This window comes from Numida meleagris, chromosome 14, assembly GCF_002078875.1.
Source record: "Numida meleagris isolate 19003 breed g44 Domestic line chromosome 14, NumMel1.0, whole genome shotgun sequence".
Classification (NCBI taxonomy): Eukaryota; Metazoa; Chordata; class Aves; order Galliformes; family Numididae; genus Numida; species Numida meleagris.
In genome coordinates, this window is record NC_034422.1 from 9,545,970 (window position 1) to 9,560,331 (window position 14,362).

The 14,362-nt window shown below is 50.8% G+C and overlaps 2 protein-coding genes across 3 annotated transcripts; both read right to left on the reverse strand.

Annotated features, from left to right (window-relative positions):
- ACADS (acyl-CoA dehydrogenase, C-2 to C-3 short chain) lies at positions 365-8,154 on the reverse strand. Of its 2 annotated transcripts, none has more exons than XM_021413035.1 (10): positions 8,026-8,154; positions 7,630-7,793; positions 5,635-5,784; positions 5,322-5,433; positions 4,773-4,924; positions 4,339-4,509; positions 3,049-3,186; positions 2,704-2,799; positions 2,296-2,352; positions 365-1,623 (listed from the first exon to the last, which is right to left on the reverse strand). In XM_021413035.1, the coding sequence occupies exons 1-10, from the start codon at positions 8,066-8,068 to the stop codon at positions 1,471-1,473; spliced, it is 1,236 nt and encodes a 411-aa protein (XP_021268710.1). In that variant the 5' UTR covers positions 8,069-8,154; the 3' UTR covers positions 365-1,470. The 2 variants fall into 2 exon arrangements, 1 of the variants encoding a protein (XP_021268710.1); XR_002443480.1 differs by having other exon boundaries at positions 1,609-1,623; positions 2,296-2,385.
- UNC119B (unc-119 lipid binding chaperone B) lies at positions 9,256-14,356 on the reverse strand. Its single transcript, XM_021413037.1, has 5 exons — positions 14,125-14,356; positions 13,583-13,696; positions 12,994-13,105; positions 12,589-12,761; positions 9,256-11,728 (listed from the first exon to the last, which is right to left on the reverse strand). The coding sequence occupies exons 1-5, from the start codon at positions 14,327-14,329 to the stop codon at positions 11,616-11,618; spliced, it is 717 nt and encodes a 238-aa protein (XP_021268712.1). The 5' UTR covers positions 14,330-14,356; the 3' UTR covers positions 9,256-11,615.

Genomic DNA, 14,362 nt, shown 5'->3' on the forward strand with positions numbered 1-14,362 from the left:
CAGTGATAGAAGCAGAAACTGAGCTAGATGAGTGTCTTATGCCTAGAAGGCTTTCATAATTTACAACACATTTGCAGTCACTGGACTGGTTTTCCAGTAGACCTGCTTAGCTCACTGCCTGGCTGCACCAGCAGCAAGGAGAAATTCCAACTCTACCCCAGCACGCCATGAGCAGCAGGTGACCTGCAAAGGGATTATCTGTATTACTGGGACATCCGCATTAGCAACCACCCACTGCAGTGCAAAGCACTGGCACAACCGGTGTATGCAGGGTAGGGTGGGTTGTGCTTCTGTGTCTTGGGACTGGAAGAAACTATTCAAATTAAGCCGCATGTGAATTAAAGAACAAAATGGGGAGTGGTGGTCCTTTAAAAAAAATTTAAAACCAGGTTTTATTTATCTTCTGTTCGCTTTTATGTAATATAATCTTGCTCTTTTCTTGCCACATCAGTTAAATGGTGTCATTTCACCATAGGAAAATAACCATTTACAACTGGTGTACTCACTGTCTGGACAAAGGCCATACAGGTTGTAGCCTCAATCCTGTCCAGCTTTACCTGAGTTTGGAGCTTTTCTTTTGGCTGTTTAATTTTCAAGAAGTTTTTTTTTTGCTGAAGATAACTGATGGAGGATATGTGTTACTGCAGAAGCTTCCTGGTAAGGTTTTCGGTATCATCTGTTCATTTCCCAGCTGTTGCCCAAAAACATATAGAGATTAAAACCTGTTACTGCCACTGCATGCAGCTTCTTTCCTGTGAGACAGTTGTTGGTACAGTAAAAGCAGTTTGTGGAACATTCATTTCCTTTTTTTTTTTTTTTTTTAAATCTCTCTCAGTCATTGCAGCTTCTCTTCTTTGCTTTTACAGCTCCATCTGTGAGGGGCTGAGCAAGCAGGCTGCTGGGCTTGCACTGTGAAAGCGATTGTTTTTTTCTGACCTTTGCTTTTACATCTATGTACACAGCAACCATAGCCTGAGTAAGAGCCTTTCGTTCCTTCCCTTCTGGCTCCTCTCCTGCTGGAAGTGGGGAAAAGGGTGCTGCTGCTGCAGCAGTGCTCAGTACAGCCTGCATTGGGTAGGACTTCACAACAGCTGCATCCCTGAACTCCACTAGCTGAGCAAACATGGCAGTGTAACCCGCAGCCCAGGACAGTGCACAGGGGTCACATCTCTAACACTGACAAAGCCTTGCAAAGGAAGTTCTGCGAGATGCACAAGGAGTGCAGCTGACTTTTCTGAAACAAAACACACGATGTTAGGAAAAGCAGCCATGAGCTGCTTCCTCCCTCCTGCACTCATGGACATTGCTTACAAACTTGGATACAGCCTTCCATGCACCATACTGCACCCAAAGAAGAATCAGTACATTTTAAGGTCGGTTACTCATTGGCGAGGAAAACTTCCACCATGATCCTCAGCGCCTGGATCGCTGTGAGGAGGCACTTGTGGCACTGTCTTGCTCTTCGGTTCTTCAGCTACGGTAGGCCTTCAGCAGCTGACCTGCTATCACCAGTCTTTGGATCTCACTGGTCCCCTCGTAGATCTCAGTGATACGAGCATCACGGTAATGACGTTCTGCTGGCATCTCTGTCACATAACCCATGCCACCCAAGATCTGGATGGCCTGAAACAAAGGTCAAGGGTTAGAATAGATGCAGGGCCACAGAATTTGTTTTCCACAGACCACAGCCACCTGAAAAGGAACTAATCTCACTGAATGCACACCCAGAGGAAGCACACGGGGCTGACTGACACGCCTGCAGTCAGAGAAATACACACAATTAGAAGTAGTACGACAGTAATACTGACATCCCAGACAGCAAATGAACCACTTCAGGGGGATTTGTTAGTTTTTCCATGTTTAACTCATCCACATTTAAGGGCAGGGAAAAAAAAAAATGCAGTCACCACAGGTACTGCTCTATCTTCTCATTATGTATCAAATTTACTGCTGCTTGAGTTAGGTGCAGCTGAGCTCCCAAAGAAAGCACCAATCCAGTCCAAACTCTGATGCTGCCTCTGGACAGCATCAAACACAATCATTAATAACAGCACCATGTGCCTGCATAATCCTGAAGCTACAGGATCTAACCAGCTTCATGTGCCTTTGTTAAAAAAAATCTATGTATATATATATATATACATATATATACACATATATATGTATGCATGTTCTAGTAAAGATTAAATTCCATCCCATCTTCCTGTAGGTACTTGGCTTGTGCCTAACAGGGATGGAACACTAACTGCCTTTCAGCATGCTATGCAGCTGAGAGTTGCCAGCTGTGGTAGTTACCTGATGAGCGATGCTTGTTGCAGCTTCTGATGCAGCCAGCTTGGCCATTGCCGCTTCCTTTGGGGAAGGAAAACATCACTGAGGATGCAGCTATCACAGAAAAAGGAAAGCCCCAGCTGCAACAGGAGTCTGACAGTCTGCAGACCAACCGTGCAGAAAAGACAGGCCAGGTCAGTAGCACCAGCTCTCAGCAGCCAGCCCCTCTCCCCTTGGATAAAAGCAGGGCCCAGCTCCAGAGGATACCTGACGGCAGACAGTAGCGTGCAGTATCTGCTGATACTGGACCACCACCAACAGGGCTGCGCTGGGCAGGAGCTGAACGCAGCCATGCAGCACATGACACGGTTTGCCTGCCTCAAGCCTGTGCCCAGAGCTGTCACTACTTGACAAATACAAAGCTAGAGATACCTTCGTGAAGGGCTTCCCATTGTCTTTCAGCATTGCAGCTCTCCAGGTCAGTAAGCGCGCGCTCTCTAATGCCACAGCCATATCTGCTAACTTGAACTGCAACGACAAACATTGCGTTTGTCTGAGGCGGCTCTTCCTGCAGAACATACACCAGCCTCCCACCTCTGAGACCAACAGCGCTAGGAAGGGAGCACCTCCATCTCAACAGTCTGAAAATGTAAACAATCACCTTGTTTATCCCTGACAGTACCAAGTACACTGTGTTCCTGAAGCCGAGTACAAGTGTCCGTGTGAACTTTCCACCAACAACAGCACTGCCTGCAAGTGACCCAGCCTGGCTCGTACCTGAACTGCCTGCAGCTTTGTGATGGGCGATCCAAACGCCATTCTCTTTTCAGCATAACCCACAGCACAGTCCAGAGCTGCCTGAGCTATTCCCAGAGCCTGGGAGGCGATGCCAATCCTTCCTCCATCTAGAGTTTGCTGAGAAAGACAAGATATCTGTTAAATCAAGCAATACTTGATCAATATAGTACACACATTTCTGCTCTTGCTGGGAACTCACTGTGGCATTAGTAGCTTCTCATCAGAGAACCCTGCTTCAACCCGTTGCCAGTTACGCAGGAATAAAGAGCCACAGAATACACCAGGTACTGCAAAGAGCAGTTGGGTGCAAGAAGCAAAGGGGAGATAGTGCTGCCTCTTACCCAGGGGGAAGGCAGGAGGAGGGGAGCAAAACAATGGAAACAGCAAAACAAAGAGCATCTGCTCTGGAGGGGGCTGGAACAAACCCTTCAGCTAGAGCCCTGGCTCACTGTGCAGCTGGTTATTTCAAATGAAAAAAAAAAGAGGAAAGCTAGTCAGTTTTCCTCTTTAGCCCCCATCATTAGTACACACAATAAAGCAAACACTTTCCATAATGACTAGTGAGCTGGGTCAGTAACCTGATTTGCCTGTTAGGTTTTGACTGCTTCCCCACCTCACTATGTACACGGGAAGAATTTGTGGTACAGTGAGAAAAGACTTCGTCTTAATCCTAGGCTGAGGGTCTCAAAAAATTGATCGGTGACTGGAGAGGTCTTCAGTTTTCGAGCTCAGCCCTTCTCAAAACGTCAGGCCAACAAATGGTGTTTTTCCCCAGTGGAGAGTATGCCACTGCAGGGAACAAGCTGGACAGGGGCCTGGCTTCTGCTCAGAAGTCACACACATGCTGTTACCTCTCACTTCTTCCACTTTTAGACATGATGCAAAGCATGCCCTGTGCACCCAGGACAACTTTCTTCAGCCTAAATATTTAGGGAAAATGTCATGTTTCACCTTTTTTTTTTTTATGGGTACAAAATGGAAGAACAGAGCATGAGTAAATGAGAAAAATTAACCTAAATTGCCCCTGCTCACACCATGCCTCAGCAGCACTCCTTAACCAGATCACTACCCAGGATTTCTGGTAAATCAATGATTTACCGAGCTCATATCAGTGAGTTCTCACATGTTGGCAAGAAGGGCCAGCTGTCTCATGCTACAGCTTACAGTAGCAGTTCTCACCAAAGTTATCCTAAATCTGAAAATGGTTTTGAAAATGGCCAGCTTGGGAACTACTACCTTACACAAGTGCACCTCTGATCTGCCTCTTACCATGGCAATTTTGAAGCCCATTCCCAGCTGCCCCAGCAGGTTGGCCTTGGGTATCCGACAGTCCTCAAATATCAGGTTGGCAGTGGAAGAGGCTCGGATGCCCAGCTTGTCTTCTTTCTTCCCCAGGGACAGCCCCGCAGTCGGCATAGGAACAAGGAAGGCACTAATGCCCTGTAACAGGACCCAGACTCTTAGGAAGGGTGTTGACTTCCCACTTACCTGGGTGTCAGCAGGCTTCCTCCCAATTTTTTTTCCACAGGAGACGCGTGTCTGAATAACCAGAAGGATGGAGAGGGACAAGGAAGAAGAAAACCAGCACAACCCCCTCCTCCCCACCGTGCAATATCTGCACAGCTCTAAATACTCTGCATGGTCTTCAAAATGATTCTCCTTTCGCTTCTGGCCCTTTTTCCCAGCTGACCCACTGAACGCACCTTGTGCTTCAGGGATTTATCTGTAGTGGCAAACACTACGGTGGCTGAGGCGTCCCAGGCATTGGTGATCCATGCCTTGGTGCCATTCAGAACCCACTCATCACCATCCAGACGTGCCACTGTGGATGCTGCACCCGCATCACTGCCGTTCCCTGAGCAAGGCAAACACATTCAAGAATCAGTAGCAGTAAACAGTGGAAAACTGCTGCCTGCCCACACCCCCACTGCCAGCTCACAGCACCTCCTGTAACTGCAGTGGTGTCACCACTGTCCCTCCCATAGGAGACCCAAACAGAAAGGGGAAAGGCCTGTGCGTCTAAGCTGCCTCCATCTCTTGAGTCTCCGCTCACATAAAGGGGATGAAAATTTTCAGCACGGCCCATTGGGTGACAGGAAGTATCCTGGGCACTGAGACTTCATTTGAATGGAAGAGCTCTAAACCACCTTTCTGCAAACTGTTACAATTTGACAGACCTAAAATCCACTCTAAATCCGATTAAGGAAGTTCCCCTATGTTCCTTGTAACAGGAATGCTAACAGTCACATTACCTGGTTCGCTAAGAGCAAAACATCCTATTTTGTCCCCGCTGGTGAAGGGAGAAATCCACTTGTGCTTCTGTTCTTCCGAACCAAACTTGAGTATTGGCCCTAAATACAGAGACTTTAAGAATTGAGAGCTGAGTTAGTACCTCCTGAAGGTACAAACAATGGATCAGCTCCTCAGTATTTCAGTGCTCTCCAGCATACCATAATCTGCCCCAGGAATGGATCCCATTTCTCACAAACACCCCTCTCCAATAGTCACCCTGGTGCTAGACTCGGCTCCATGCCTGTCCCTCAAGCGCAGCCTTGAGACACTTACATTATTGACGCTGACAATGACGCCCGTGGACGCACAGCCCCTGCTGATCTCCTCCACAGCAATGGAATAGGCCAGGTAGTCGAGGCCCGCTCCTTTGAACTGCTCTGGCACTTCCATAGCCAGTAGCCCTAGGCTGCCCATCTTCTTCACCTGTACGTGGGGAATGAAGAAGCTTCTCAGCACCACCAGTGTTCCAGCAAATACATGCACACAGATAAGGTCAGGTCACAGCAGGGCTACACACAGAGGAAAGATGTGCGTAACTGCTGCTGAAACGAGAACCTGGCTGCACAAACTGCTAAGTGCTGCGAGATCCCAATGACTTCACCGAGAGCTACATACAGTCACTGCTGGCTTGGATGAGCTCTCACTCATTTAAAGAGCCATCTTCCGTACCAGGAAAGGAGTGGGCCTTCTGAAGGTGAAATACAGTGCTACAACCCCACCGGAATTTTCTCTGCCTCTCACCAAAACTTCTCCCATCACATTTCTAACAACAGCTGGAAATCTTGCTGATGAAAATCATAAGGACGTTATCTTTGAGACTGCTGTGCTTCACCCCAGGACTGCACAAGGGAAGACCTCCATGGATTGAAAGACTCAGAGAGCGCTTTGCAAGAAGGTGATTTTTCATTCCCATTTAAGTCAGGTCTTGCTTTCCAGAAAATTTGTCACATTCCAAATCATTCCAATCCTGAATTCCTCATCTGGACCCTGGCCTCATAACTGGAAGCTCTTCAGAGCACTGAGCATCTCGCAATACACATCTTAATAATATCTAGAAATATACAAGAAGAAAACCAAGCTCTCCTCTGTTTTTATATTTGAAATGCAACCTGTCAAATTGAGCCCAGTCTTTCAGTGAAGCTAAGTGTATTGCCAGGCCTTGCATGCTTTCACAGAACTTGTGAGGAATTTTTAAACACGTATTTTCTGTCCTGCACAGAGGCCCAGGACACCTGCCCACATCAAACGCAGAGGATGAACAAAGAACAGCAATTCATTCTATGTACGTTGCTTTATCTTTATCAGCCTTCCAGTACTTGAAGGGGGCCTACAGAAAAGCTAGGGAGGGCAGCTACCAACAGGACAAGAGGAAATGGCTTTAAACTGGAAGAGAGTAGATGATAGTAGGAAGAAATTCTTTGCTGTGGATGCCCCCTCCCTGGAAGCGTTGAAGGCCAGGCTGGATGGAGCTGTGAGCAACCTGCTCTAGAGGGAGGTGTCTCTGCCTATAGGGGGGGGTTGGAACTCGATGTTCTTAAAGGTCCCTTCCAACCCAAACCATTCTATGATTCTATAATCTTAATAAATACTGTTTACACTTCCAGTTTTCTCCAATGCACTCAAATGAAAATACTCAAAATGAAATATAAAAGTCTCGGGTAAGATGAGAGTCATTTCTTCCTTAGAGCAAGAATGATTTTCCTTGGCTATCTTCCTTACTACTTAATGGGAAGGGAGTATGGCAAAACTTGCATGCCTCTGACTCTGGTTGGTGGAGCCTTTTTGTTACTGTAACAGCGTACATCTCTTGTACATGAATGAGTGAATTCACCTGATCAGTGTGACACGAAATTGCTGTACTGATTTCCAAACGAGGAGTCAGAGGTTTGTGTTGCACCACAAAAAACTATATATAATAGATACAGCATCTATCAGATGCGATCTCCTAGCTCCTGACCGTCCCACTTCCACAGAGAAGCGGCTAGAACTGACAGTTCAATGGTGCTACAGCCAGAGAAACACGAGCAGCTAAGGAGCTCAGAACCTTCCACACTCAGAGACCTCTCCCAGCAGGAGACTTACTTAACTTCAACCTACAGCTCAGCCAGCAGAATGAAACCTACGGAACGTTTCTTGGTACAAAGGTCAGAGGATGTTCCGTGCCCAAAAGCCCCAGGCGCAGCTTCCCACGCCGGGCACGGTTGGAAAGGCGCCCGCCGCCCGCGGCAGCGCCAGAGAGCGGCGGGGTGCAGAGCCGGGAACGCGCACCTGCTCGGCCGGGAAGCGGTGCTCCTTGTCCAGCTGAGCGGCGAGCGGCATCAGCTCCTTCTCGGCGAAGTCCCGGCACGTCTGGCGCAGCATCTGGTGCGTCTCCGGCAGCTCCACCGTCTGGTACACCGTGTGCAGCCGGCGGAGGGACCCCAGGGCCCGTGCTGAGGGCGGGCAGAGCCGTGAGGCGCCGCCGCATCCCTTCGGCCCCACAGCCCCAGGGCCCGTGCCGAGGGCGGCGCCGCCGCGAGGGGACGCGGCCTCGAGCCCTGAAGGGCATCGGGGCTTCGCCACCCGCCCTCCCGCGCAGGCCGCGGCCGCTCCCGACCCCCTCACGCAGCCCCCCGGATCCTCCCAGCAGCCGCGGCGGAGCGAGGCCGGGCTCCGCATCCTCACCCCTGGGCACCCAGCCGCCGCGGGCCAGGAACGCCGCCGCCATGGCCACCGCACCCCAACCCGCCTGAGGGAGCGCGAGGAGCGGCACTACGCATGCGCGCGTCGCCAGGGCGGGAACAGCGCGAGACGCCGCGAGGCCCCGCCCCCCCGGCCCCGCCCCGCCCACAGCAGCGGACGCCGCGGTACGAAACCGGGAGGTTCCTTTATTCCGCGCGGGTACAAACCGCGGCCCGGGACCGCGCGCTGCTGCACAGGAAGGCGCCTCAGGCAGCGCGGGCTGCGCTGCTGAGCGGTGCGTTCGTCCCAGACCTCCGCTACGGAGGACGGCCCCGAGCACCAGAGGGCACCGGAGAGGAAGACGCTTCCCAGCGAGGGCGGAGGACGAGGACGGCCGGCCGGCAGCAGGAGCAGCCCGTGTCCCTCGTGGCCGTGGAACGGGAGTCAGCGTGCCCGAGGCCGTGCGCCCAAACCAGGAGCGTGAAGAGGTCCCGCTGCCCGTAGGACAACACTGAAGAGGTTCGGTGTGAACGCGGTGCTGGTCCCGGCGCTGCTATCGCAGAACGCGGTGCGATCCCGGCTCCTTTCTCTCCCCGCTCTGCACGTGTGACCTAGCGCACACTGCCCGGCTGGGCAGCGCTCAGCTGATGGACAAGGCCCCTGCAGCCCCGTGCGAGCAGCTCTGATCCATCATTACGGCACCAGACCACACCAATCTGAAGGAAGATGCTCCACTGGGTCACTTTTACCAAAGACGCCATCCCTGCCACGAGGATGAGTTTGGAAATCCCTGACTGTGTGATTACAATCAGCCTTTTTAGTGCTGGCGTGCCCTCTTTTAGGGACTTTTTCTTTTTCTGCAGCATATTTTTGGGCAAAGGCCTTCTAATTTGGCAAACGAATCCGGCTAGGAGCTGAGGGGTGCTAGCACTGCCTGCACGAGCCCCCAGTTTTCCTCTGGTCTTCCTTTACTTATTGCTGAACAGATGATACATTCACAAATGGGGAAGCCGCTGCCTCACTCCTTTTTCCCAGTCACCGCCAGCTGAGGTAATGACTACTTCAGACAGAAATCCCCTTTCCTACAGGCCCCGCACTCACTCGCACCCTGCAGCGCTCACCCTGCTTCTCAGGGCAGCGGCCACGTGGCACCCAGCGCCCTGCGAGCACCCCGACCTGCACGGCTGCGTTCTCCCACGCCTCGGTCTTTGCTGCTCCTCTGGCGCTGGTGTCTTCGTTTTAAATATCTTTACTCAGTGATATAGAAAAACAGAGGGGAATCGTCACATTCGTTAAGAAAAGCAGGAGTTTGCTTCATACAGAAAGTTAAGTAAAAGGAATGTATAAAGGCACCTGGATTTATACTACGTACAAATTCACCTCAATATGCTAAAATGTCCTGAAAACACCCAGCAGCCTCTTCTGGCCTGACCCTGAGTATCTCAGAATGCTCCGGGATGGAAAACACGCTTCCAGGCCGCTCTGCCTTGTCGTAAGCACTGCCCATTCCTCCAGCATTACGGGATTTTCCCTTCTCGCCAGCACGGCACGGGGCTGTCTCAAGGCAGTCGGTGCGAGAGGCAGCTCGAGCTCCACCTCACAAGCAGCTTCACTAATTCTGAAACAACTAACGAGATTGCCCGAGTGCCCGTGGAGATGCTGGAGGGGATTGAATGGAGCAGAACCACCATCCTTCATCTTCCAGCCGCACACACCTCGCCCCGCCGCATTCCCGAGACATTTGTTGTGGTTGCTCCTGATTAACACTCCACCCAAACGAGTCGTTTGTTGCGGTTAATCGTAATTACAATCCTTCCCAAGAGCTGGAGATTCTTTCACGGCTGCCACCCCACGTCCTCTCACTGCTTACCTCGTCACCCGCTGCTCCTCCGCACCAAACTGCCATCGTTAATCGGCGAGGTTAAGGCAGTGGCTTCCTATTGCTGCCTACGCATTAACAGGCTGTGATGCCCACCCCATTTAATCCTGCTATGGCATAGTCTACACTGAATCATGCTGTATCTGCCAAGGAGTAAGCTCTCAGCTGTCTTGGCGAACAAGCAGAACTAACACTAGCCAGTGTCTCCAGCCCAGGCACAACTTAGATCCCACGTGCAGCAGAGGTGGCTGATCAGCTCAGGGAGGGACACAACCAATCCTCGTCCTGAGCCAGCAAAATGCACAGGGAAGAGTTTTCCCAGCTGAGATTCAGCATGGTCAGAGCTGGATGCCAGCACGGCTGCTGGGAGGATGGGGTCTCCACTTCCCAGGGCACAGTGCTACCTCCTATCGCCAGATCCCAAAGTGCTGCTGCAAAAGACACCTTTTGGTCCGGCAGAAACTAACTCAGCAGAAGAACTTCCTAAAACATAAATAAGCAACTAAGGATGCAAAGCGGTGATAGGATCTCAAACAACTAAGAAGAATCGTATTAACTCTCACATTTTGGTCATTAAGAATCCCACTCTGTAACACTGAATGATTTGACCTGGGAAGGTTTTAGCTGCTAGTACCTCAACTGAAAGAAAGCAAGTGAGCTGGTGACACCACCACCTCTCCTTCCAGCACCTCTGACAGTCAGGTTTAAAATGTGATGTATACTGAGATTGAAGCCTAGGAAGCTTTGCTCCCTACATCTTTTTTCAAGTGATTTTCCACTTTTCTCCTTCTTCCCCTCCACCCCAGCTAGGCTGACAATGTGCTGTCAGCCCGAAACCAATATGTACTGTAGTAAAAGCCAAAAATCCTACACAAAGGGAAGCAGTAGAAATGAGAAATATACTGAGATTAACTTCAGCTCTGAGGCTGACCCTTGAGCTCCAAAATTCAGCAGTTTGCTTGAAAAAGCTCAAATAGAAATGCTACCAGAATGACTAAATGATCAACCTGGATAAAGTCCCTTTTTCCTCCTGTCACATATCTCCAGTGGTATCTCTGGCAAAACACAGATCAAGCCATTCCCAAGAGCAGCTCAAGTCCCTGGAGGAGGAAGAGAAGATTCCTGTACAACTCAGAAGCTGAATTAGTCTCTTATTTTATCTTTCCCACTAGAGAATACTGGAATGCACCCTAAAAAGCTATCTCACCCACGCTACAAACTAAGTCACTAGGCTCCAAAGAGATGATCTGTCCAACTGAAGAAGAGATCTGCTTTTCCGGTGTCACTGGCTACCTGAAGGTAGCAAATTTTCCTGCTAAGAAATAGCTTACCCAAATAATTTGACCTCTTGGAAGAGAGTAGTCACCCAATAGGTGAAACATCAGGAGCACCAGAAGTGCAACCGAAGCTATAAAAATTGTAACAGTGATAATTTTCTAACAGTGCCTCTGATCCATAGCCTAACCAGGGTACCAGAAGGTATCCAGAAATGGAGAATGACAGAGGCTGGATATGTTATGAGTGCTGGATAGTGAAGCGTTGCAGGGAGATTTCCTTTCCTTTTGCGAGCTGTCTTCTTTGCTTCATGTGCTCAGCCTCATGCAAGAAGAAAAGGTTTGACTGGAAGCCTTGACGCATGAGAGAGCAAGTCCAGTCCAGTCCTGGACATCTGGAATGGTTAATGGCAGCACAGCTTCCAGCAGCCATATCATGATTACTGTCCTCCATTGTAAGCATAATCAGCCTTGTTGTGCATTATCAACTTGTTGTCCACAAAGTAAAAGCTGTCAGAGCGGGTCTCATATGGGTTTTCAACCATCAGACGGACTGTGAAAGAGAAAGCTCGATTACATTCAGAAGCCTGTCACACACCGCTGGGCAGCGCAGTCAGAAGAAAAAAGATACTGGGATGCACCAGGCTGACTCTCTGCCCCATCCAAAAGAAGCAAACAGATTGGCTGGGCACGCATTAAAAGCTCTGGCGTGCCCTACCTATTCTTCCTACTCACAGGACACGCACTGTCAAAAGCAGAGGTGGAGCAATCTCACACAAAACATAGAAACAGAGCCACCACTAGAGCAAAGCAGAAATCACTGTCTGTTAGCAGAGGGGTTGTAATCTGCAAATAAAAGAAAGCAGCTGCACTCTCCACGGGTACACGGGTGAGGTACAAACCCTGTGCTTCCTTCCTCATGCACTCAGGCAGCCATAGAAGGGCCAGCGTGCTCTGCTCTATCCACCTTGAGGGCAAACATACCCTGTGCAATGCGTATTTGCAGAGATCTTGGTAGGCACAAAAACACACCTCTCAAGAGAAAAACCAGTTCTGCTTCAAAGCTAGAGGCTCAAGCCCTAAAAATCGAGTGCTAAAAACAGATGTGTGACTGCTAAGAGAACCCTTTTTCAGGGTTTTGTTATCTTCTGGATTGCACTGTGAGGCATTGGGCATGACAGCCCCATCACTGAGCAGCTCTTCTTGCAGCCTGTGACTTGACAATGCAGGCTGTCCTAGGCTTTCATTTCAAAGACTGATAATCTGCAGCACAAGTCTGTGATTTAGGATTAAACACAGCTTAAATCAGCTTAATCCCATCCCTCCAACCCAGTCACAATTTTTTTGCACAAGTAGAAGGAGAGAGGGAGAAAATGAGCATACACAAACACAAAGAAAACAGCTTGTACTTACTGAGATCTTCTGAGAGCTGAGGGAATTCGTAGATGTGCTCACATGTGTTCCTGCTACTGGGGATGCAGAAGCCAAAATCAAAGTCAAAGTTCTTCAGCAAACGATCTCGGAAGTAATGTCTCTCAATCATTCGGAAGTTTGACACTGGCTTTTCTCCCACTGTAAATTCCACTCTGTAAGCAAGAAGTAGGATAAAAACAGGTAAGAACACCTCCTCCTACTGGGAAGAACAGAGCCTTGGACCTGAAACTACACAAGAACCCAACAGATCATTTCAGAGAGAGACACTTTATATTCTTAGTGTAAGATGGGTTCTCTCCAGTCCTTGATTCTAGCTATAAGCCGTTCAATGGCACCACATAAACGTCTGATTCTCCCCTCAGACTTCTGTGAACTCATACTCACGTTGCACCAACAGTCCGAAGACGAAGAAATGCTGGGGTGAACTGGTAACGAACGAAGCGGCCTGCACTGGTGTCCAGTTCACTGCTGTCATCTTCATCCTCGTCGTCTTGCTCTAGAAAATGCACCAGCTCAGAATTATTCTGCCAACAGCCCACATGTAAGGTAATATTGGCTGGTGGGTGTATCAGGACAAGCCTGCAATTAGCTGGACACTGAATGAGAAGGAATTGGTCATTCAATCATACCAGCACTAAGAAATGAAGAAGATCTGATAACAGTCGGCCCAGCCCCAGCGGCTCCAGTGCTAAAACCACCTTCAGTCTCACCAGATGTCCTCCCTCATGGACACATCAAAGAAGATCTGTGACCCAGCCATTAACAAGCAGACAGTATTCCCCCACCACGTTATATTCACACTTTTATGGCATAACTTGGAAGTTTCCCATCAAAGGTAAACCCGGCACTGTGCTTTAAGAAGAACTCAGTCACCAGGACATCCTAGAATAGCTTTCTGCTCAGCACGCACAGCCCTGCGCTGCAGCTCCTGGCTCCCCGAGCCCCTCCAGCCCGCGCAGTCAGCATCACACACCTGCAGCAGCGGGCTTTGCGATTTCAAACAGCACCGTCCCCGTTTCCAGGTCTCGGATCTTGAACCTGGTGAAGTCGATGTTATAAATGTTGTCCTCAGGTTTGCATAAATAGTCTGGAAGAAAACACGGAGGAACGTTTCAAAAGGTCTCGGAGCAACCGCAAAAGGACTCGCGAATGCTTCCGAGCACCCCCGGCCCCGTAAGATGCATCCTGCGCGCTGCTGCTCGGAAGCTTCGGGCAGCACGGACGCGAACGAGGCAAGAGGAAGGCACGAGAGCACGCTGCGGGTGTGGGGAGCGAGAAGGGGAAGGGTGGGGACAGGAAAGCGGAGCGGCGTCCCGGGGGGGGGAGGGAGAAAAAAAAAGCCACCCAACTTTCCGAAAGCGGCAGCAGAGGCGCAGGCAGCGCTCCGCCGCGACCCGCGGGCTGCACGAGCCCCAGCGCAGCGGCACCGGGCCCAGGCAGCACCCAGCGCCCGCCGCGGCCTCCCGGGGCGCCCGGACCCCTTCCCCCCACCCCCGGGCAGAGCCCCGCGCTCACTCTCCGTCACCCGGCACAGCCCCAGGACGTGCTCGGGCCGGACGGTCTCCAGCTCCAGCAGTTCGGATTCGGTCCACGGCGCTCCGGGCCTCGGGGCGGCGTCCGCCGACCCGCGCCGTCCCCGCAGGCGGCTCAGGGCCCCTCCGCTCCCCGGCGGCGGCTTCTTGTCGGGTCCCGCCGCCGCCCGCGCCCTGGAGCCGCTCATCGCCCCGCCGCCGCCGCCAAGATGGCCGCCGCC